Source organism: Amblyraja radiata, chromosome 8 (genome assembly GCF_010909765.2).
Source record: "Amblyraja radiata isolate CabotCenter1 chromosome 8, sAmbRad1.1.pri, whole genome shotgun sequence".
In the NCBI taxonomy this organism is placed as follows: domain Eukaryota; kingdom Metazoa; phylum Chordata; class Chondrichthyes; order Rajiformes; family Rajidae; genus Amblyraja; species Amblyraja radiata.
This window is the reverse complement of record NC_045963.1, coordinates 33,733,279-33,757,132: the sequence shown is the minus strand read 5'-3', so window position 1 is coordinate 33,757,132 and position 23,854 is coordinate 33,733,279. Positions and strand designations below refer to the sequence as shown.

Here is a 23,854-nt window from a genome sequence, read left to right as displayed (position 1 = left end):
GATGTGATAGAAGATATTTTCACTACACTTAGCAAGTGCCTGGATGAGCAGCTGAAGAGCCACCATGAGACCATGATTCTTTTCTCATGCTCTTTATCTATATTTTTTTCAAAATGATGCAAAATTGTGGTGGAATGTACGCCAATTACAGCAACAAGGAAATGTCACTGAAACATTTTTTTTGGTAATATCCATTTTCACATGGTGTATGACTAAGCACGAATAACTAGTTAAATAGTTAAATTTAAGTTAATAAAACAGCAAAATATAAGTTACTGACAGCATTCATCTCTTAACAAGGTGATTTTATCGAATTAGTTATTGCAATTAGAAGATGATTTAGCTCATTCCAAGCCTCTTCAACTAAAGAGATTATTTTAATAAAATTATATTTATAAATATGCTCTTGAACAATAATTTTGATGTGCTATATATGCAAAAATTGATGAAGAAACTGAAGAAAATCTTGTTGTGAAAATGTGATTTGAATTGCATGTTTCAACAGCCTTGTGTTTCCTGTCTGTTTTCCCTCTTCAGTCTCCATAGCAAGACGTGTTCAGGATCCATTGGCTGAGTTGGTAAAAATCGAGCCAAAACACATAGGAGTTGGAATGTATCAGGTAGGGTAACCATGATTTATTTTGTGAAGGTAATGTACTTCACCATCAAATGTAGATATAAATTAAACGCTGTTGAAACACTGCTTTGTAATTAAATATCTGCCAGTTTACAACTTTTTTATAAGAATTGCACAGTCAACCGAATGGCCAATAAATGTTCCGAAGCTTTTTCTTCGTCCCCCTCAGAAGGTTTTACCATAAATGATCCAGACTCTCAGGAATAGCTGCAGCTAGATTTTACAGTCTGTTAAAAGCCATCAGATTGGACCTGTAACACAATATTCATAGCCTTTTCCTTTCCACATCATTAAGCGATATATTTCAGTGCTTTGTGTAAACTGGTACCGGATATTGATCCATGCATATTAAAAAAAAATCTAGGCTTGTATCATCTGCAGCATATTTACTTCTTTGTTTGTTATTTGTGATGATTTTCCTTTGACATTTACATTCAGTTCTGTCTTTTAATATTTTCACTGATATGGTTGATTTACCGCTGGTTTTGTAAAACTGTGACGTAATGCTGAAAAATATCAAAAGATTGTCATCACTCTCTTTTAAGAAAGAATACATTGATACAGTATTCTGAATACAGTATCATTGACTTAACACTCCTCTTGGACAAAGCAATATCATTGTAAATATTGTTTCAGGCTTACCTGAATAATACCAGTGACATTTCTCCTTATAATTATGAAAAGATTTAGGACGTCTCTTCATGTTGGCACAAAACTAAAAGTTCCAAACTTCCTGAGAGGTTCTTATTGTTGCCAGTCCTTGTGCACCCTCACTTTGAACTCTGGGAAAACTGCCTGTTAAATCTCTACCAGTCTAAAAACTGAAGTAAGATAATGGAGGAAAAGGAAAAAGTGCTGGAAACACAGGGCAGATCAGACAGCATCTGTGGGAAGAGAAACAGAATTAACGTTTTGGATCGGAGACTGCTCAGCAGACCTTGTTCTTCGACCTGAAACAATAACTCTGTTTTCTTTCCACAGGTGATGCCTGACCTGCTGAGTGTTTCCAGCATTTTGTCTATGCCAGGTTCAATAACTGGTTTCATTTTGAGAAAGGGTAAGGTTAAAATAAATTGCATTTTAATTGAGCTAAATAAATGTAACTGTATTTAAGTGCTTTAAACTTTATTTTACTAAGTTTTAATCATTTGAATATTTTATAAACAATTCATTTTTAATGGTTTTTGAATGTTTTTCCATTTAAAGGACTTCACAAACATACAAGCTGATTGGCAGCTGGTTTGCCTGGGGTTCAACCAGCTGTGAAAACATATTTGTGGGCTGGATTTATTATTTAAAGGCACATTGCAGATTCTTTCTCATCAGATGGGGGGCAATCTTGTGGATCACATTAGGTAAGGGAGTGGCAAGCACAGATGATTTGATGCACTCAAGGTAATCTGGGCCAATTTTTAAGAATAGGTTATACTTTAGCTGGTTATTATAACTTGAATCCAATTCTGCAATTTGTATTTAAATCTGAATTCTTTATTCAGTCGTGAGAAAATAAGTTTAGATAATCAAATAAACCTAGAATTTAAAAATCTCTTAAGTAATGGTAATTATGAAGCAAGTGAATTATTGCTTTAAAATACATGTGATGCCCTGATAACTTTTAAGAAAGGATATGTATAATCCTTATCTGTTCAGGCCTAGAGTAATATGGTTGATGCTTAACTGTCCTCAGAACCTCTCTGGCAAGCCTCTCAGTTTCGAGGCAATTAAGGTAATTAAGTCGGTGGTAACGATACCCACAAATGAATGAATTACGGGTCAGGATTGATGCACAATTACAACATGTGGTGCAAAGAGAAAAAGACAGTGGTGAATATAGTGTTACAGTATTATCGTGTTACAGGAAAAAACTACAAGTGCTGCAACGAGGTAGGTTGGGAGATCGGACTACATCTTTAGCTTATGCGAGTAGTTTTGTAGTCTGACGAAAACAGGGAAGAAGTTCTTAAATCTGGTAATACATGCTTTTAAGCTTTTGTATCTTCTACCTGATGGGTGAGGGGAGTAGAAGGAATGACTGAGGTGAAAAATATCCTTGATTATGTTTGCTGCTTTCCAAAGGCAACATGATGTAGAGATGGGGGAGTGGGTGGGAGAGGCTAGTTGTGTGATGTATAGGGCTACATCCACAACTATCTGCGATTTTTTGCATCTTGGGCAGATCTGTTGTCAACTAATGCCGCTGCAAGCAAGATTTTCATCGTATCTTTACCTCACAGTTCTTCTGTATATGACAATAAACTGGAATGACTTGACTTGAAAAGTAAAGACGGAATACCATCAGACTTCCACTTTCCTCAGATTGTGTTTGCCATTGACTCCTGGTGCGATGCACAATGGTGACATCTCACATATCTGGTTATAACTAATGGGCATTAGTGACCCGAAACCAGAGCAACTGACCAACGACTTGAAGAACTGAAGGTTAATTTTGTTCTTCTGCATAATCTGAAAACATGGGGAAAGATTTTTTCTTAATCAATTTGGTAAAATTATTGATCTTTCCCCAATAGACAGCCACGAGTTTGGCCCCTATGATGCTATGGCAACCAAGTTTTCGTTTGACAGCAAATACTTAGGCTGGATTTTCCAACTGTTACAGGATGTAGGCTGTGTACATAAACCTATAATAAAAAATTCTTATACAAGCAAGAATTATTTCCAAATCTTATGATAAAATGTGAATTTACTAAGTAAGATATATAAGATGAAGTTCACTTCTCCAGAACTACCAAGAAAACATGGATTTTATTTTATGTTTGGAGATTAAAAGTCATTAACCTCTGTACCCAATAACCAAGCTTTTCCTATCTTTTAATGAAATGAATTGACAGGGAATTGGAGTGACAAACTTCCCTTGCTAAATTTCATAAGTTCATTTGCTCAGTCATAGGAGCAGAATTAAGCCATTTGGCTCATGGAGTCTATGTCGCCATTCAATCATGGCTGATCTATCCTTTTCCCGCAACCCCATTCCCCTGCCTTCACCCCGTAACATTTGACACCCTCACTAATCAGCAACCTGCCAATCTCTGCATTAAAAATACCTATTGACTTAACCTCTACAGCCATTCCAGATTCAGCACCCTCGGGCTAAAAAAAGTTCCTTCTCATCGCCTTTCTTAAAGCGCGTCCATTTATACTGAAGCAGTGCCCGCTGGTCCTAGACTCTCCCACTAGTGGAAACATCCTCTCTACATCCATTCTAGCCAGGCCTTTCATTACTCCATATGTTTCAATGAGATCCCCCTCCCCCCTCCCCCCCACCCCATCCTTGTAAACTCCAGCGAGAACAGGCCCAGAGCCGTTAAATGCTCATCATATGTTAGTTAACTCAATCATCCCCGGGTTCATTCTCATAAACCTCCCCTGGAGCCTCTCCAATGCCAACACATTCCTTCTCGGATATGGAGCCCAAAACCGTCTTAAATTTTCTGTCTCCCTCCTTTCTTGAATTATGATATTATGTTTTCCTCTTCCTTGGGGTCCTCGACGGAGTCTGAAGAATTTTTTATAGATTACAACCAATGCAAGCACCATCTCCACACCATCAATGGGGCTTATTTTTGTGATAATGGTTAGCCTTTGATCATCTATTATTATTATTTCCTCGATTTATGATTTTTTTTTGGTTATGTTTCCAGGTTTCTAAAATAAAATCTTCACAGTATGGGATGCCTTTTCTTTCAATTTGATATTATCCTTAACTTTTCTAGTCACAAATTGGAAATACTTATTGAAACTTTCTTATTCGCTGGAATATACCTTTGAGATTTATAAAATATTTTCTTTCGTGTCTCCTGTAATCTTATAATCATTGCCCTTTGCTCTCTTAATATGCTCCAGCTCTGACTGACAATTACTATCTCACCCCAACCCTGCCCAGTGCTATCACTCTGTCCTGGGCAATGTGCAAGGACTGGACAACGGATCTGAATAAATATTTCTTGGTTAGTACTGAACTTTGCATAGAACTGTTTGTGGAGGGAGTTTTCCTACTAAAACCATTTGACTGTTCCCCAACCAGAAGCTTTGGATGAACCAGGAGGTCCGCAATCTTCTGAGCTCAGATGTCGGGTATTCAAGTCTGGCAATGCAAATTCATATCAGAAATCCAGGAACGACCTCGATGAGGCGATCAAAAAGCTAAAAGGGACTTTTGCTCTAATTTAGAGAATGAGATGGAGTTTCAGCAGCTGTGGCAGAGCTTGCACGCTATTGCTTCCCTCAAGGCAAATCCACTGGCAGTGACAGGGAGGCATCACTCCATCATCCCTTCCAAGCTGGTTACCAAGCTCATGGAACTGGGCCTCTGCGCATCCCTCTGCAATTGGATCCTCGACTTCCTCATCCAGAGACCACAGTCTGTTCGAATTGGAGGAACCACTTCATCCTATTAGTACGGGAGCACCTCAAGGCTGCGTGCTCAGCCCCCTGCTTTACTCACTCTTTACCCACGACTGCATAGCCGGACATAATGCGAACTCCATCATCAAGTTCGCCGACGACACCACTGTGGTTGGACGAATCACAGATGGGGACGAGTCAGAGTATAGAAGTGATATTGACCCACTGACCAAATGGTGCCAGCACAACAACCTGGCTCTCAACATCAGTAAGACCAAGGAACTGATTCTGGACTTTGGTTGGGGAAGGATGAGGACCCACAATCCTGTTCATTTCAATGTGACGGTGGTGGAGAGGGTCAATAACTTCAAATTCCTGGGCGTGCATATTTCCGAAGATCTTTCCTGGACCCAGCACACCAATGCAATTATAAAGAAGGCACATCAGCTACTACTTCCTCAGAAGAATACGGAGATTCGGCATGTCGAAGAGGATTCCCCTAAACTTCCACAAGTGCACGGTAGAGAGCATTCTGACTGGTTGCATCGTGGCTTGATTCGGGAACTTGAACGTCCAGGAGCGAAAAAGACAACAAATAGTTGTGACCACTGCCCAGTCCATCACCGGCTTTGACCTCCCACTGTCGTAGGGATCTATCGTAGTCGCTGCCTCAAAAAGGCAGCCAAAATCATCAAGGACCCACACCATCCTGGCCACACACTCATCTCATCATTGCCATCAGGAAGAAGGTGCAGGAGCTTGAAAACTCATAATGTCCATGTTCAGAAACAGCTTATTCCCTACAGCCATCAGATTATTAAACACACCAACAAATAGGCTCTGAGCTCTGAACTGCAAAATACTATATTATTACAGCACTATATTTGTTATTTATTGAACTTTTTCTTTTTTTTTCTCTTCCCCCGTTATGTACTTTGTTTAAATATTCACGTATTCTGTTGTGCTGCAGCAAGTGAGAATTTCATTGTCCCTTTCGGGACTTATGACAAAACATTCTTGACTCGTGATCTCAACGCTTTCTCCGCGTGGTTTGCAAGGGAGAACTCTGATCTGTCTTTGGACACTCATACCACCCAATGCTTCAAAGCTTCCCATGTAAAGAACGGTGGAAGTATGAGCTTTAGCTTTCATCAGACCATTGTCAGTAGAGATCTGCTAAGCTCTTTTTTGACATTCTTGCTCTTGGCTCTGAGGTATCGCCCCCCACCTCTTTTAGAAGGTTTTGCCTTCTCCAGAATGGAGTACCTAATCTGGATCAATAACACCGGGGAGTATTGAAGAAATGCCTACCATTCGAGGAACCCTTTATCACATAGGGTATTAAATTGTCTCGGGTGCCATGAAAGATCCATGCCGTGACTGCTTCCCTCCTCTTCAAGTAGCAGTATCCTGTCCAATGTTTAGTACTCAACCAGCGTTACCACTGATGGTTTGTCTGCTCTTTGTGTGAACCTAATTTCTGCACTTCTGTATATTACTTCTGTAAAATCTCACTAAGATGTTTTAAAATTGTAAAAAGTGCTACAAAAATTCAAGTTTCTCCGTTTTAAAATCCTTCTAGCCAGTGCTTCATCCAGTGTGGCTATCTTGCTTTTCAGGCTTTGTTTTCTATTCTGGTTCTCATTTCTTTTCCAGACCTTCAAGACACCTGTTTTTCTTTTCAGAATTCTGGAAACTTGAGATTCAAAATTGCCATGCTTTTGTATAACTAGCTTTTGAAGTTTCAATTCCTTCAGACTGTTCAAATATCCACTTGCTTGCGTCGTGACAAGTCATGATGGTTTTTGTTTGAACCATCTGGAAAATTGACTTCCATTTCTCCATCACCCACAACATATATCTTAAGCCCATTTATCACTGAGCTCAATTCAGTTTGTAAAGTGAAAGATGGAATACTGTTAAAGCAAGATGGTTCTATGCCAAACTTTCATAAGTATAAATTAGAAACATAGAAAATAGGTGCAGGAGGAGGCCATTCGGGCCTTCGAGCCAGCACCGCCATTCATTGTGATCATGGCTGATCGTCCCCTATCAATAACCCGTGCCTGCCTTCTCCCCATATCCCTTGGCTCCGCTAGCCCCTAGAGCTCTATCTAACTCTCTCTTAAATCCATCTAGATACACTACATCCACTGGCACCCCTTCATCCATTTTACTTGTCACATCCTCAAAAAATTCCAGAAGATTAGTCAAGCATGATTTCCCTTTCATAAATCCACGTTGACTTGGACTAATCCTTTTACTGCTATCCAAATGCCCCATTATTACCTCTTAAATAATTGACTCCAGCATCTTTCTCACCACCGAAGTCAGGCTAACTGGTCTGTAATTCTCCGTTTTCTCTCTTGCTCCTTTCTTGAAAAGTGGGATAACATTAGCTATCCTCCAATCCACGGGAACTGATCCTGAATCTATTGAACATTGGAAAATGATCACCAATGCGTCCACTATTTCTAGAGCCACCTCCCTGAGGACCCTGGGATGCAGACCATCAGGCCCAGGGGATTTATCATCCTTCAGTCCCATTAGCCTACCCAATACTATTTTTTGCCTAATGAAAATTTCTTTCAGTTCCTCTACCGCCTTAGATCCTCTGTCCTCCAGTACATCTGGGAGATTGTTTGTGTCTTCCTTAGTGAAGACAGATCCGAAGTACCTATTCAACTCTTCTGCCATTTCCTTGTTGCCCATAATAATTTCACCCGTGTCTGCCTTCAAGGGACCCACATTTGACTTTGCTACTCTTTTTCCCTTAACATATCTAAAGAAGCTTTTACTGTCCTTCTTTATATTCCTGGCCAGCTTCCCTTTGTACTTCATCTTTTCAGCCCATATTGCCCGTTTTGTTTCCTTCTGTTGTCCTATGAAAGTTTCCCAATCCTCTGGCTTCCGGCTACTCTTTGCTGTGTTATACATCTTTTCTTTTAGTTTTATTCTATCCATAACGTCTCTTGTCAGCCACGGTTGCCTCCTACTCCCCTTAGAATCTTTCTTCCTTTTTGGAATGAAATGATCCTGCGTCTTCCGGATTATGCCCAGAAATTCCTGCCATTGCTGTTCCACCGTCATTCGTGCTAGGATCCCTTTCCAGTCTACTTTGGCCAGCTCCCCTCTCATGCCTTCATAGTCCCCTTTGTTCAACTGCATCACTGCCACTTTCGATTTAACGTTCTCCTTCTCAAATTGCAAATTAAAACTAATCATATTATGATCACTACCTCCTTTACCTCGAGTTCTCTTACCATATCTGGTTCATTGGACAACACTAAATCCAGAATTGCCTTTTCTCTGGTCGGCTCCATTACAAGCTGCTCTAAGAATCCATCTTGGAGGCATTCTACAAACTCTCTCTCTTGGGGTTCTGAACCAACCTGATTTTCCCAGTCTACCTGCATATTGAAATCCCCCATCACCATAGTGGCATTACCTTTGTTACATGCCAGTTTTATCTCCTGCTGTAACTTACACCCTACATCCGGGCTACCATTTTGGGGGTCTGTTAGTGTCTTCTTGCCTTTACAATTCCTCAACTCAATCCACAGTGACTCCACCTCGTCAGTCCCTATGTCTTCCCTCGCAAGGGACTGAATTCCATCCCTCACCAGCAGAGCTACCCCCCCCTCCTCTGCCCACCTGCCTGTCCTTTCTATAGGATGTATAACCCTGAATATTAAGTTCCCAGGCCCGATCCTCCTTGCAATGAAACAAACCATCCACAATTCTAAGTTTAGTTATTAGCTCAAGCAATGCATGAATCACCAGAAGCCCACTGTTTACTGACTATCATTAATTGCTCCTAAGATGGTGATGATCAGCTTCCACTTTGAACTGGTGAAATTCTTCCGGAGAAGGAACTCCTACTGTAGGTTTTGTTTTAACGAGAAGAAATCTTGTTTGAGCTCTGTTTAGTTCCCCTCCTGTGCAGGTGCATCCCATCCCTCTTGTACTGATCACATTTGCCCTGGAAGGGTGCTCAATGAACCATATATTTGAAGCCGTCCCTCCTGCACCACGTATTGAACTTCACTCTTCAGATTTCTTGCCTCAACTGCTCATGGCACAGTAGTAATGCAGAGATTAGCAGTTCAGATGTCCTTGTTTTTACCCTAATGCTAAATTGCCTCAATTCTCTTTGCAGGACCACATGTCCCTTCATACCTATGCTATTGGTACAATGATCTCTGATTACTCACCCTGTCCTCTCAGAATGTGCTCAGATGCATCACTGACCACAGAGGCAATACACCATCCTGGAGTCTCACTTACAGCCACAGAAATACCTGTCTGTACCCATGTATTTGAAGTCCCTATCTCTATTGATTACCTGAATTTAGCCTTACCCTGCTGATCCACAGAGCCAGACCTACTGCTGTATGTTAACCCCTTGTGCAGCCAAGTAGCAAAATAATCAAAGACGGGTTGATGTGCATGTGAAAGTGAAGAAGCAGGATGAAAGAGAAATAAGAGAGGAAAAGAGGCTGATATTTCTCCGAAGAACAAGCATTGACCAAATAGCCGCCTCCTACATCATAATAAGTTCAATAAGCTCCAGGCGTATTACCATAATACCCGATTTCTTCAATTATTAATAATTTTAATTTATTAACCATATTCAGCAAGGAATCTTGTTTATTCACCTTTTGGGATCTGGATATCACATCGAAACATAGAAAAAAGGTGCAGGAGTAGGCCATTCGGCCCTTCGAGCCTGCACCGCCATTCAATATGATCATGGCTGATCATCCAACTCAGTATCCTGTACCTGCCTTCTCTCCATACCCCCTGATCCCTTTAGCCACAAGGGCCATATCTAACTTCCTCTTAAATATAGCCAATGAACCGGCCTCAACTACTTTCTGTGGCAGAGAATTCCACAGATTCACCACTCTTTGTGTGGAAAAAAAAAATTCTCATCTCGGTCCTAAACAACTTCCCCCTTATCCTTAAACTGTGACCCCTTGTTCTGGACTTCCCCAACATTGGGAACAATCTTCCTGCATCTAGCCTGTCAAACCCCTTAAGAATTTTGTAAGTTTCTATAAGATCCCCCCTCAATCTTCTAAATTCTAGCGAGTATAAGCCGAGTCTATCCAGTCTTTCTTCACATGAAAGTCCTGCCATCCCAGGAATCAGTCTGGTGAACCACCTCTGTACTCCCTCTATGGCAAGAATGTCTTTCCTCAGAATGGGAGACCAAAACTGTACGCAATACTCCAGGTGTGGTCTCACCAAGGCCCTGTACAACTGCAGTAGAACCTCCTTGCTCCTATACTCAAATCCTTTTGCTATGAATGCTAACATACCATTCGCTTTCTTCATTGCCTGCTGCACCTGCATTCCTACTTTCAGTGACTGGCCAATATTTATGGTCCTTCACTAATTTCCCTTGAGAAGGCGGTGATTTGCTGCTGCCATTAACCACTGCGGTGCCTCTGGTGAGAATATTCTCATGATGCTCGTGGGATTTCAGAACCAGAGCGAAATATAGCCCTTTGGCCCACTAAGCCTGCACTAACAATCAACCACCTATGTGCACTAATTCTGTATTATTTCCATTTTTTTGTCGTCTCTGCATTCTTATTAACTCCTCCCCTGTTTCTCCCATTCACCTACATACTCGGAACACTCTGAGATGTGAGACGAAACCGGAGCTCTTAGAGGAAACCCATGTAGTCACAGGGAACATGTGCAAATCTGACACAGTCAGCACCAGAGTTCAGAATTGAACCCAAATCACTAGAGATGTGAGGACTGAAGACTCTATGGCAGCGAGGGAATTACTGCTGGAGCTAGGTGGAACTTCTGCATTTGTGCAGGAGTTGTAAAAAGTTAGCATTTATGAGGGAATGAGGCACTTCCTAGCAAATTCCAAATCTTTGCAATACGTGTTACTCCTTTTGTTTTCTGATAGTAGGCTTTCAGTCTCACATTTCTCACTTTGCTCCAATCATTAACAGCAGCTGTCACTTTGCAATGGCCCCATGAGTGGGAGTTCTCCTTGTAATAATATCATGATCTTTGACCCATGAGCTTAAGCCTTTTTTGTGTTTTCACAAGTGTTTGTTCAAATTCACCTGGATTTGTTTTCTTTCGTTGTTGAAAGATTATTCATCTTTGTAAACTGCAGGAAGATTTTCCAGTCACATATTGCAACCAATCAGAAATTAGCTGTAGAGATTTTGGTGCAAGAACTGACTTTCTAAAATCTTTTGCCATATGCCAGTGCTGAATTTGCTATCTCAGGCTAAACAAAAGAAGCAAAATAGTGAAGTCAACAGACTGGTGATTGACTCAAATCTAACACTTGTTGGGAAGAAATATCTTTACAGTTTCTCAGCATGAGTTGCATGAAATGTGGGAAATGGGAACAGCTTTGATGGGGCATCATCGTCGGCATGGATGTTGCGTTAAAGGGCCTGTTTCCGATGTATGACTGTCTCCTTTTTTCTTGGTTGTAGTAGGTTTTTTTTAATGAAATCACTGGATTTGTAGAACTATTTCAGAAACCATTGATAAATTCACTGGGATTGAGGAGTGGATAAAACAACCATTGATCCTTGCTCTAAGGAATATTGCATGAATCAGAGGTTTAAACTTTAGACTGCCTTTCATAGTAATTTTTTTTTTACTGGTACTGGCTCCAAGTTGAGAGATTCTTTATTTTGCTTTACACTCACCAGATCTGTTGGCTATTGAACTCAAGCCTTTTCATTGCTCATCCAGTATTTTTGTCATTAAAAACAAAGAGCTGCAGATGCTAGATTATACCAAAGATGGACACAGTGCTGGAGTAACTCAGTGAGTCAGGCAGCTTTTGTGGAGAGCATCGATAGGTGATATTTTGGGTTGGGACCTTTCTTCAGAAGAAGAGTTCCGGCCCAAAATATCACCCATCCTTTTCCTACGGAGACCTGCAGTTACTCCAGCACTTTGTGTCTATCTCTTATCAGTAAACTTCGGTACACTCTAGAATTTGCCTGATGTTGTTTCAGCAGGCAAAAGGCTTACCTTCTTGCATACAAAAGCAATTCTTCCATCCTTGTCATTCTGTGTTATGGAACAGCTGAAAGTATTGATAAATGATGAAATCATACGGGAAGGAATTCAAATTGCTATTCACATATGATCATATTGATGTTGAAGCTAAAAATGGTTGATTGGGCTGACAATATTTCCTCCCTCTTTTAGGCACATTCAGTCAAATACAGAAGTAGATTTGTGAGCAGCATTTAAAATCTGACTGCAATAATAAATCTAAAAAATCTGAACAGTGTTTGTTTTTCCCATTTGACCAATTGGTACCGGAAATTTGTAACACACTTCACATATGTAGTAAGAATATAATTGCAGAAGGCCAAGCCATTGAAGAAAGGTAGTCAAGAATATGAAAACACAAGAAGGAGGCAACTCTGTATTTGACTGAAAGTGTCTAAAAGGAAGGAGGAAACATTCTTGGTCCATTGGATCATTTCTCGCTTTAGCGTCAACCTGACTTTCACCTTAATTAAAGATGCAAATTCATGTTGGGTCAACCAGTGAATAAAAGTGATTCTAAAAGTGTAAGGTGGACCCCCAACACAAGATTCTACTACTCACCTGTTCCCTCAACGCAATCGGTTCCCCCAACAGCACCACTCATGCATAGCCCCCAACTGCGCAAGCGCGGCTCATTTCTGCTCATCCCCTAGCACTCCCTCCTCCTCTTCACCCTCCCCCTCTTCACCCTCCCTCTTCAATCCCTAGAGAGGGATGGGTGGCAGAGAGGGAGGGGGTTAGAGGGAGGAGAGAGGGAGGGAAGGGGGAGAGGGATGAAGAGGCGCAAAGGCGGAGGGGGCTAGAGTGGGGGTGAGGGAGGGTAGAGAGGGCGGAGGAGGGAAGAGGGAGAGGACAGAGGGGGAGGTAGTGTAGAGAGGGAGGGGGAGAAAGAAGGAGTGTAGACGTGGCAGCCACCGCCACTCCTCGTTCACCACAAGCACTGCAGTGTCCCTCCCTCCCGGAGTGTCCCATCCAGCCTTGCGAGTGCATTGTGATGTGATTACTCAGATTTATTTTCCCCGAAATGGGTGAGTTTTGGGGGCTGTTTTGAAAATTTAAAGGATTAATAACTTGGGAGATATAGGTGGGAATGCGACGGGAAGCTGTTTATCGCTGTTAAAAAATGTGAGTAGGATGTGTGAAAATGGGAAGGCTGAGGCCTGGCGTTTGGAAGAAGATAGGAAAACCAGATTGACACATCGTGGGCACCAACAAGACAGACCTTTAGTTACATAGAGATGAACTATGGGGGCATCATAACCATTTTTAGGAAATAGCAAAATGAATACAACAAAGAGGACAAGAAATGTTCTACAAATTGTTCACTTGTCCGTATCCTCTAATATTTACATTTGCTTACCCACTTCCTTCATAATTTCCTTGTGTTCATTTGGTTTATCCAAATCCTGGCTGGAATTTCATGCACAAAATTAGTTGTAGGATGTCCTATTATCCCTTACACCCTCTTATTACACTCTTTTACATCCAGCTGCCATTGCCTGCAGAAACAATCTGAAGAAGGGTCTCGACCTGAAACATCACCCAGCTTTTTTATCCAGAGAAGCTACCTGACCCAAAGAGTTACTCCAGCACTTTGTATCTTTCTTTGCAGTTGACTGCAGCTGGACCAGAGTTCACAACCTATTCAACCTTTCTTTGAACTTCTGACACTTTTTTTCCTCCATTGCCCTCCCTTGTTCTCACTGCTGAGCCCTTAGGACCTCAATTTTATAGGTTTGATCCTGTGTTTCAAGCAAATTGCTCTGGTCTCTGATCCAGAATTGTTTCATTTTGTCCGTATGGTTGCATATCTCTTGCTTCTGGCATGTCGATCATATACTTAGTTGACCTGACTTATCCCTAAAAGTCACTCTTTACCTTCAATTAAGGGTACACAATGTTTTTAAAGAATTGTTTCTTAATTATTTTTTCGAAACTCCACTTGCACTGTTTTTTTTCTGATTAGCCTCAGATTAAAATTATTTCACTTTGCTTGTCCCAACCCCTTAATTTTATTTTCATTGCCACGCAGGTTTATGAAGGATTAGCCTCAATCAAAGTTTAGGAATGTGAGGCTGTTTTTTTCTGTACAGCTATTAATCCAGAAATAGGGATCTAATTTATTTCAGAGATGGTGCATATTTTAAAGGTTGTCACACTGAATTACAGGAGTAATACTGTCAAAGAGGCACAGATAAATTAAAAAGGGTGATGTCTTTGTTTTTGCAGTGGTAAGCTATTTATAAAACTTACTTGGTTGAGAAAGTGAAAAAAAACGAACTCTGAAAACACTGGCATATTTTATTCTTTTACGATTATATATGTTTAATTGAAATATTTGTATTGGTGAACAATTTCTATCAAAATTTGTAAACAAAAATCAGAATGAAATGATGGAATCTCAGTGGAATTTCTTACATTGTTATAATATTTAATATCACACATACCTTTTAATTATAAATGATATAGCTAGCATTTAGGCGACATGAAAATAATATCCATCTCCCTCTAAAATAGTTGCCAGTATAAAGTTGCAGTTTTGGGGGCATTATCTAGTTACAGTAAAATAATGTGAGCTTGAGAAGATTGGCGTTGTCACTAGTTCTCAAAGAACTGCAACAGCTGTACAACGAAGATGTGAAATGGGAACAAAAACAACTGCATAATCTCTGGCAAAGAAAACACACATATACACACACACACACACACTCTACAGTTCTGCAGAGGCCACCAAGAATTCACTGGTGATTGACGCTTTAGCTGGCTTTTTCTATGTGTAGTGTTGAAACCAGTGGAAACATATAGTCTTAGCTGTTTCAATACCAGCTTCTTCAGTACAGGGGCTATTTTTTTTAAAGAGGTCTAACTCAAACCAGATGTTCTGCCAAACTTATCATCAGAGGTCGTAGTTTTGAGCGTTTGATTTCGGGGAAAATTTGTCCATATACTGTAATTCACAGAAAATTCAACCTTGGTTGAAAGAATAATAAGTGTCTGCATAATCTAAATTTATTTTAATAACTTTTCAGTTTCTGGTTTCTTTTTAAATGGGATTATTAGCAAGATGCCAGGATAAATTGCTTTATATTAGCAAGATAAAGTAGATGGATGTAGCACATAATTATTATAAATCGTTCAAACTAGATCTCAATGTGTGGCTTGTCTATTGTTAGAAAACTCTACTTGACTTGCAATCCTGCACACGATATCATGCTATCCTCTTCTTGCTGTTAAAATCCAACTGACAGAGTAAAGCTCATGTCCTAGAAATTCATTGGCACCTGACAAGGCATGTTAAATGTAATGGATGGCAATGCAAAGAATCCTTTCAAGGTTACCATGCCCTGAAATACCCTGCGGCATTGAAGTCTGAGCTGTTGTGTGCAATAGAAGCCTTGCATGTTAATTAAGCTCAAAGGCCAGTCATCTGCGGCCAAAATAAGCTGTTGTGGGTTGCACAGTGGGGTTGTCATCAGTTAAGCCAAGGCTCACTAGCGATGGAATAGGGAGGAAGGGTCAAAGCATTATGTTTTGGATAGTAATTGGGACCTTGCGACTATGTCAGGGCATTGAGTGGATGGGGTTATGATAAACTAGGGCCAGGGCCATAATCAGCTGCTAGATAGTCGGGTCATGTTCATGTTGAGGGATCATGGATCGGAGGTTTAATGGAAGGAGATGTGGATGGTGATTGCCACATCATCTACACTCAAAGCATTCATCAGTGACATTTACAATTCAGCATCCAAATTTGTGTTATATATCGTTTGGAACCTCTGTTCATTGGGGTATAGGTTTACTATTGGCGTGTTTATCAAGATAAATTATTGATAAACCCTCACGGTCCCTCAGATCCACATCAGCCGGTCTCCTCTCCATCCACAAGTCCATATGCTATCCAGTCAGATCATACCGTACTCAAGTACAATAATACTTACACTCTTATGTGTACAACAGAAAGCACAAAAAGAAAAACACCAGATTGCAGAATATAGTGCTACAGCATTAAAGTATTACAGTTACAAACTGTGCAAGGTCAGCAGCGAGAAGATCTGACCTACACCTTATGGCAGGACCATTCAGTAATCTGCTAACTGGGAGGAAGAAGCTGTTCCTGAATCTGGTGGTACATGCTTTCCAGTTTTTGTATCTTCTGATAGAGAGGATGAAAGGGAATGACCAGGATGAAAAAAGTCCATGATTACCTTAATAAGTAAGTACATTTCATTTATCTTGGCTGCTTTACTGAGGTATTGTGAAGTGTTGATGGTGGGAAGGCTGGTCTATGTGATGGACTGGGCTACATCCACACTTTCTGCAATTTCTTGCAGTCTTGGGCAGAATTGTGTCAAACTAAGTTGTGATGCCTTCCAGTCCGAATAAGAAGAAAATTGTCACTATTGTTCACTCTAAGAGGAGGAAAGATAATAATTCCTGTGGTTGTCACAGTTACAATGGAACAGTGCAGACTGTTTGTCTGAATTTTTATATTTCTAACACTTAATGATTGCTACAAATTTAGCATTGAAGCATTTTTATTTGCGTATGCATTAATATAAACATAAGAGCACTACAGATTTAAATTGATATTTTGTTAACAAGGATGACGGGGGACGATATTAGATTTACTGAATAGTGAAAAACTTGGATAGAATGGATGTGGAGAGGATGTTTACTCTAACGGGAGAATCTGGGACCAGAGACCATAACCTCCGAATAAGAGGACGTACCTTTAGGAAGGAGATGAGAAGGAATTTATTTAATCAGAGGGTGGAGAAACAGTGGAATTCATTCCGAAGGTCCAAGGGTATTTTTGTCAGAGATTGATAGATTATTGATTAGCACAGGTGTTGGGGGTTATGGGAAGAAAGCAAGAGAATGGGGTTGAGAGGGAAAGATGGATCAACCATGATCGAATGGTAGAGTAGACGATGGACCGAATGGCCTAATCCTACTTCTATCATTTATGAACTTATGAACTCAATGCAAACCTTTTTGGTCTTTATGTGTACAGTACATGTAGGCACTTTACTCTGTCCATTATAATAATAAATATTATTTATGGGCGCCTTTCAAGAGTCAAGGACACCTTACAAAAATTTAGCAGGCGGGACTGGAAGATGGTGAGGGACACGGAATTGCGGATCAGTTGGGGGAGGGAGTTCCAGAGCCTGGGAGCTGCCCTGGAGAAGGCTCTGTCCCCAAAACTGCGGAGGTTGGACTTGTGGATGGAGAGGAGACCGGCTGATGTGGATCTGAGGGACCGTGAGGGTTGGTAGGGGGAGAGGAGGTCAGTGAGATATGGGGGGGCCAGATGGTGGAGGGCTTTGTAGGTGAGGATCAGGATTTTGTAGGTGATCCGGTGGGAGATGGGAAGCCAGTGAAGTTGTTTGAAGACTGGAGTGATGTGATGCCAGGATTTGGTGTGGGTGATGAGTCGGGCGGCTGCGTTCTGGACCAGTTGGAGTCGGTTGATGTAGGTGGAGCTGATGCTTCAGTGGTGTTAATCATTGAGGAATAGTACATGTTTACAGCAATTTCTCAATGCCTAGATGTAACTCCTTGAGATTCTCCAAACTTGCTATCTGACTAGCTCATAAATAAAAATGTCATTTATTTTTTCATAGCAAACTCTAGATTCATATCTTATTTTCTGGAGTTGCCAATATGGTACTGACATTGTGTATTCTGTCAGCTTATGAGGATATCACATGGCAATCTTATTTTTAGATACAGTGCCCTCCATAATGTTTGGGACAAAGACCCATCATTTATTTATTCGTCTCTGTATGCCACACTCAATCTCATGTGGTTAAAGTGCATATTGTCAGATTTTATTAAAGGGTATTTTTATACATTTTGGTTTCGCATTGTAGAAATTACAGCTGTGTTTATCCATAGTCCCCCCCATTTCAGGCACCATAATGTTTCGGACACATGGTTTCACAGGTGTTTGTAATTGCTCAGGTATGTTTAAATGCCTCCTTAATGCAGGTATAAGAGAGCTCTCAGCACCTAGTCTTTCCTCCAGTCTTTCCATCACCTTTGGAAACGTTTATTGCTGTTTAACAACATGAGGAGCAAAGTTGTGCCAATAAAAGTCAAAGAAGCCATAAAGAGTCAGAAACAAGAATAAAACTGTTAGGGACATCAGCCAAACCTTAGGGTTACCAAAATCAACTGTTTGGAACATCAGTAAGAAGAAGGAGAGCACTGGTGAGCTTACTAATCGCAAAGGGACTGTCAGGCCAAGGAAGACCTCCACAACTGATGACAGAAGAATTCTCTCTATAATAAAGAAAAATCCCCAAATACCTGTCTGACAGATCAGAAACACTCTTCAGGAGTCAGGTGTGGATTTGTCAATGACCACTGTTCGCAGAAGACTTCATGAACAGAAATACACAGGCTACACTGCAAGATGCAAACCCCTGGTTAGCCGCAAAAATAGGATGGCCAGGTTAGTTTGCCAAAAAGTACTTAAGAGAGCAACCACAGTTCTGGAAAAGCGCCTTGTGGACAGATCAGATTAAGAATAACTTATATCAGAGTGATGGCAAGAGCAAAGTATGGAGGAGAGAAGGAACTGCCCAAGATCCAAGGCAGAACACCTCATGTGTGAAACACGGTGGTGGGGGTGTTATGGCCTAGGCATGTATGGCTGCTGATGGTACTGGCTCACTTATCTTCATTGATGATACAACTGCTGATGGTAGTAGCATAATGAATTCTGAAGTGGATAGACACATCCTATCGTTCAAACAAATGCCTCAAAACTCATTGGCTGGGGGTTCATTCTACAGTGAGACTATGATCCCAAACATACTGTTAAAGCAACAAAGAAGTTTTTCAATGCTAAAATATGGTAAATTCATGAGTGGCAAAGTCAATCACCCGATCTCAACCTAATTGAGCATGGCTTTTATATGCTGAAGAGTAAACTGAAGGGGACTAGCCCCCAAAACAAGCACAAGCTAAAGACGGCTGCAATGCAGGCCTGGCAGAGCATCACCAGAGAAGACACCCAGAAACAGGTGATGTCCATGAATCACAGACTTCAAGCAGTCATTGCTTGCAATGGATATGCAACAAAATACTAAACATGACTACTTTCATTTACATGACACTGCTGTGTCCCAAGCATCATGGTGCCCTGAAATGGGGGGACTATGTATAAACACTGCTATAATTTCCATTTCCATTGCCATGTATGAAAATGGCCTTTACTAAAATCTGACAATGTGCACTTTAACCACATGTGATTTTTTTTTCTATTACAAATCTCAAATTGTGGAGTACAGAGGCAAATAAATAAATGATGGGTCTTTGTCCCAAACATTATGGAGGGCACGGTATGAACTAAATGCATAATATCTGCGGAAAGATAAAACACTGAAAGATTTACAAGTTAATTGATCTCTAAATTGCTGCTAGTCTGTAGGGAGCGGAGGCGAAAGTGGGCATTGGACAAAGGGCCTATTTCCACGCCTTATCTTATCAATCAATCAATCAGAATTAACGTGAAAAGCAAACTACTGGAGCAACTCAGTGGGTCAGGCAGCATCTGTAGAGGGAAAGGAATGGTTGACAATTCTGGCCAAGACCCTGCCTGAAATGCCAACCATTTATTTCCTTCCAACCTGCCAAGTTCCTTCAGTATTTTATGGTTTGATCTCCCATCCAGCATCTGGATATTCTTGTGCCTGCATTAACATACTACTGCTTTGGATCAATGACTTTACCCTCAAACTAAAAGGCAAGGCGTACAACAGTGTTAAATATTTTCCAATGGAAAGGGCAGAACAAAAAAAGCCAAATATGTATGTGATGGGAGTGACAGCAGAAATGAGTAAATGACAACAATGAAGACAGTCTGAGTCATTTTAATTAATATTACTAGCAGCCGCAGTTCTTTGCATTTGTATATCTACTCGATGTCCAATGTGCATCCTTGGAATCATGATGAGAATAAAATCACTCTTTTAGGGAAAAAAGCCCTGAGAAAATAGCTGTTATATATGTAATTAACGTTTCAAAATCACATGTTTTCATATGTTTGTTTAAGAAGACTATATAATCAGAAGACATGGTTCAAGGACTTCAATCCAAATTACCACCATGATTAAATATTTAAAAAAGTGTAGATGAGAGAAACCTGGAAATTGAGATTTTTCTGACACCTTATTGGACTTTTAAATTTGAAGACTGACAAGTGGAAAGAAAGGCTGAGGGGAGTTTGGCAGTTTTGACATCCTGGGAAAGCATAAATTGGTGTAAGAAGCAATTGCAGTGATTTCTGACTTCAACAAATAGGGCTAGACAGAAGAGTAACGTTTGATAGGATAATATGCTTGATACTTTGGATGAGTGAAGGAAAAGCCTAAATAACAATTATTGAAAATTTGATAAAATAGAGATGCACAAGTTAGGTTGTGACATGGAGCAAGAGGCCAGAGGCAAGATGTGAAGCAAGAGTTGTCTATCAGAAAATAACTTGACAGACCTATCTTTGTAGTTCTCAAAATTACAGAAGTTTCTCGTATAATTGCCTAGTCTCAAAAGGGGTCCCTGTCAAACACCTTCTGTGTTTGCACTACCAAGAAATGTGTTTTGCAAACCTGCATCTAGTTATTTCTGCAGAAGTTCTTACTTAGAGTAAGACCTGATTGACATTTTTTGATGGCAGCTTTTCATGAAAAGCTGTTAACTTGTAGAATCTGGTTATGGTGCAGAGACAGACTGACTTTGTTCTGTTCCTGGGATCTGTCCAACCTAAACAGGACCCTGCACCTGAATTTAATACAGCCATGCACTATAGACCAGCAGCATTTTTTTGTACAGCTCGTTCTGATGTGTTTCCAAGCTTATAACAGAAGAAAGTTATGCTCTGAATCCCCTCTTTGGTTAGATTGCTTTAATTGCTTTTTTTGTGTTTTGTCTTCCCTTTTCCATTTTGGATTAAGAAAACACGTTAGTTGTCAGTCTTTGCTGAAGAATTTGTTTTTTCCCTTTTGATGACAGCTATAGAACCCAGGTGCAAACTATTTTCAGCTGTATCATGAAACTGAATCAGTTAAAAACATCGTATGTAATTAATGCTTCATGGTGAGTATAAAATAACATGTTTAGTTTAAATTTCTAGGGATTAAATTACCAGCAGGCGTGGTAATATTCTGTTCTTTGTGATCTTGGATTGTTCTATTGGAGTTTTCCTGAGATGGCATGTGGTAAACTGCACAACTGATGTATAATGAGATCTAAACATCTGCTTATGATTGTGTTCAGTTCATTTAACTTTATCATATTATACTGTAAATACACCTTGTTGTGAATTTCATCAATTATATGGGGAAGTGTCTTGTAGATCTGATCATCTTAACTCTGTTTTAATTCTACAGCATTCCGTCTCTTTTAACAGACATTGACTGATCATTGATGGCTTAGTTCCATGTTAGTGCTAAATTTCCTGGCAGTGCAAGGCTTCTGGCATGACTATGCACATGCTATGATAATCCGAGTCAGCTGTGCAGAATTCTACTTCTGGCGCTTCTCATCTCCTTCCCTTATCAAATAGCAAAACAAAATTCCAGCTCACTAAATTACCACCCACTGTTCCATGATGTGAAAATTACCTCTGCAATTATGCAATGATGATTTAATTGATAAGACATCTTGCTTCTCTCCTGAATCTGTAATATTTTTTTAACTAGTTTCCTATTTGGAGTTAAAACATGCTGGATTACTGCTGTCTCTATACTATTCAAAATACTACCGTATTTCCCGGCAATAAAGGCGCACCTGCGTCGAAGACGCACCCCCATTTTGAGTTGCTAAATTTTGAAAAAAGGCTGGCGGTAGATGATCAAGGGTTTGGTTTAATCAGTTGAAAGGAAGATGTGAAACTCCTTCAAGGAGGCAGTCTGGACTGGAGAGCCTCCATCTTCGCCTGTCCCACGATGCGCTATGCGGTTCAGATCTGAGGGACGGGGACTTCCTGGCTCAGGGAGATCACATAGCCGGGAGAGAGAGAGAGAGAGTCCGGGACTGAGCAGCCAGCCTTCCTCCCAGTAGCTACCCGCCAACCACCACCTCCACCAGTTGCGCTTGTGCCGATGGACACCGTGGCTGGCTGGCGGGCAGGCAGAAGGTGCTGAGGTGGCAGCCAGTTCCGCTGTCCGGTCCCGGCGGCCGTTCACAGCCACCCAGGTCGGCTGCGTGCCCTGCGAATGGCTGCATTTCCCAGGTCGGCTTGCTTGCCCCAGGTTCGGCTGTTGCGCCCAGGTCGGCTCGCTTGCCCCAGGTCTGGCTGTGACACCTAGGTCGGCTGCGTGCCCTGCGAATGGCTGCAATTCCCAGGTCGACTTGCTTGCCCCAGGTCGGCTCGCTTGCCCCAGATCTGGCTGAAGTACCCAGGTCGGCTGCGTGCACCGCGAATGGCTGCAGTTCCCAGGTCAGCTCACCTGCCCCTGGACTGGCTGTAGGACCCAGGTCGGCTGGCAGTTCTAGCTGTAGCGCCCAGGTTGCTTGTGTGTCCCGGGACTGGCTGCAGTTCCCAGGTCGCAAAAACGAATTGGAAAAAAATACCCCTGCGGGCCGGATGAGTTTGGGTTACGGGCCGGATGAGTTTGGGTTACGGGCCGGATCCGGGCCATAGGTTGCTGACCCCTGTGTTAGGCCTATTGTGGCCCCCCCGTGTTTTAGAAGCGATTTGGCCCAAGTCTATCTTCCTTGGCTAACAAGCTCACCTTTGGCCTCCAAGACGCAGGTAAATTTTCGGGCCTTATTTTAGGGCAAAAAAATAGCGTCTTTATTGTCGGGAAATACGGTAATTCCTTTATCACTGAAATTCTGCTATTTTTATGCAACTTTATCCATAATTAAAGCATTTTGCCACAATCATCCATTTTCATGATTAAGCTGCAAATTTTCTCACTAACAAAGTAATTGACTCGTGTTAAATGCCATATCTGCATATTAAAGGTTTTCCAAATTGGGTATTGGTTAGTTGCATATTTAATAATTGTGTTTGAATTAATTATCCTAATTAATGTGTGTTCCCTAAGGAATTCCTGGAACTTGGGAAATCAAAGCTGTGGTTCCCTATAATTGAAACTTTCTGCTTTTAACAAAAGGAAATAGGATATTTCCCACTAGTTTTCTTCGTAAGCTTTTACATTGAGTCTGGCATTTAAATCAGAAACTGTGTACTGTCATTACTGACATTTGATCTTTGTCCAAAACTTCCCTGCAGTTGTAACCTCAAAATACAGGATCAAAGATTGTAGATAATGAAAGTAATTTCCCAATGGGAGAAATGGATCATTTTCCAAACTATTCCTTCAGTAAATGTATTTTTAGTTCTCTTGTGGACATCAAAATGCTTAATTTGAAGATTGCAAGAATGGTTCAGCTTTAAATCAATACCGCACTGACAACAAAACCAGTATCTATTTCTTTGGGCATAAAGGTGAAAACTATATGCTGTACATTGAACGTTCTCTTGCCAGTGCCTCACACAATCTTAGCAAGACTTTCTGACTTTTTTTATTCCAACCCCCATGCAATCAGGAACATGTACTATTAGCCTTCCTAATTCTGACATGCTCAGTTAATTCTCTTGACTGCCTAATTCAATCTTTGTTGCATGGTCTCTATTAATACATCTGTTCATATACTGAAATTTCATCCATATCTTTTTTACTTCTAGACTTGATTATTCCAATACTGTTCTGTTTGACCTTCTGTCATCCACTTTCCATAAACCTGAGTTCATCCATAACTCATGTTTGTATTTTAATC

At 40.8% G+C, this 23,854-nt stretch overlaps 1 protein-coding gene across 1 annotated transcript in view; it reads left to right on the top strand.

Annotated features, from left to right (window-relative positions):
* srbd1 (S1 RNA binding domain 1) overlaps positions 1-23,854 on the top strand; it is a 222,944-nt gene that overhangs the window by 105,563 nt on the left and 93,527 nt on the right. The window contains exon 17 of the mRNA XM_033025530.1: positions 538-620. Coding sequence (XP_032881421.1) covers positions 538-620 — 83 coding nt within the window. The remainder of the gene's footprint in view (positions 1-537; positions 621-23,854) is intronic.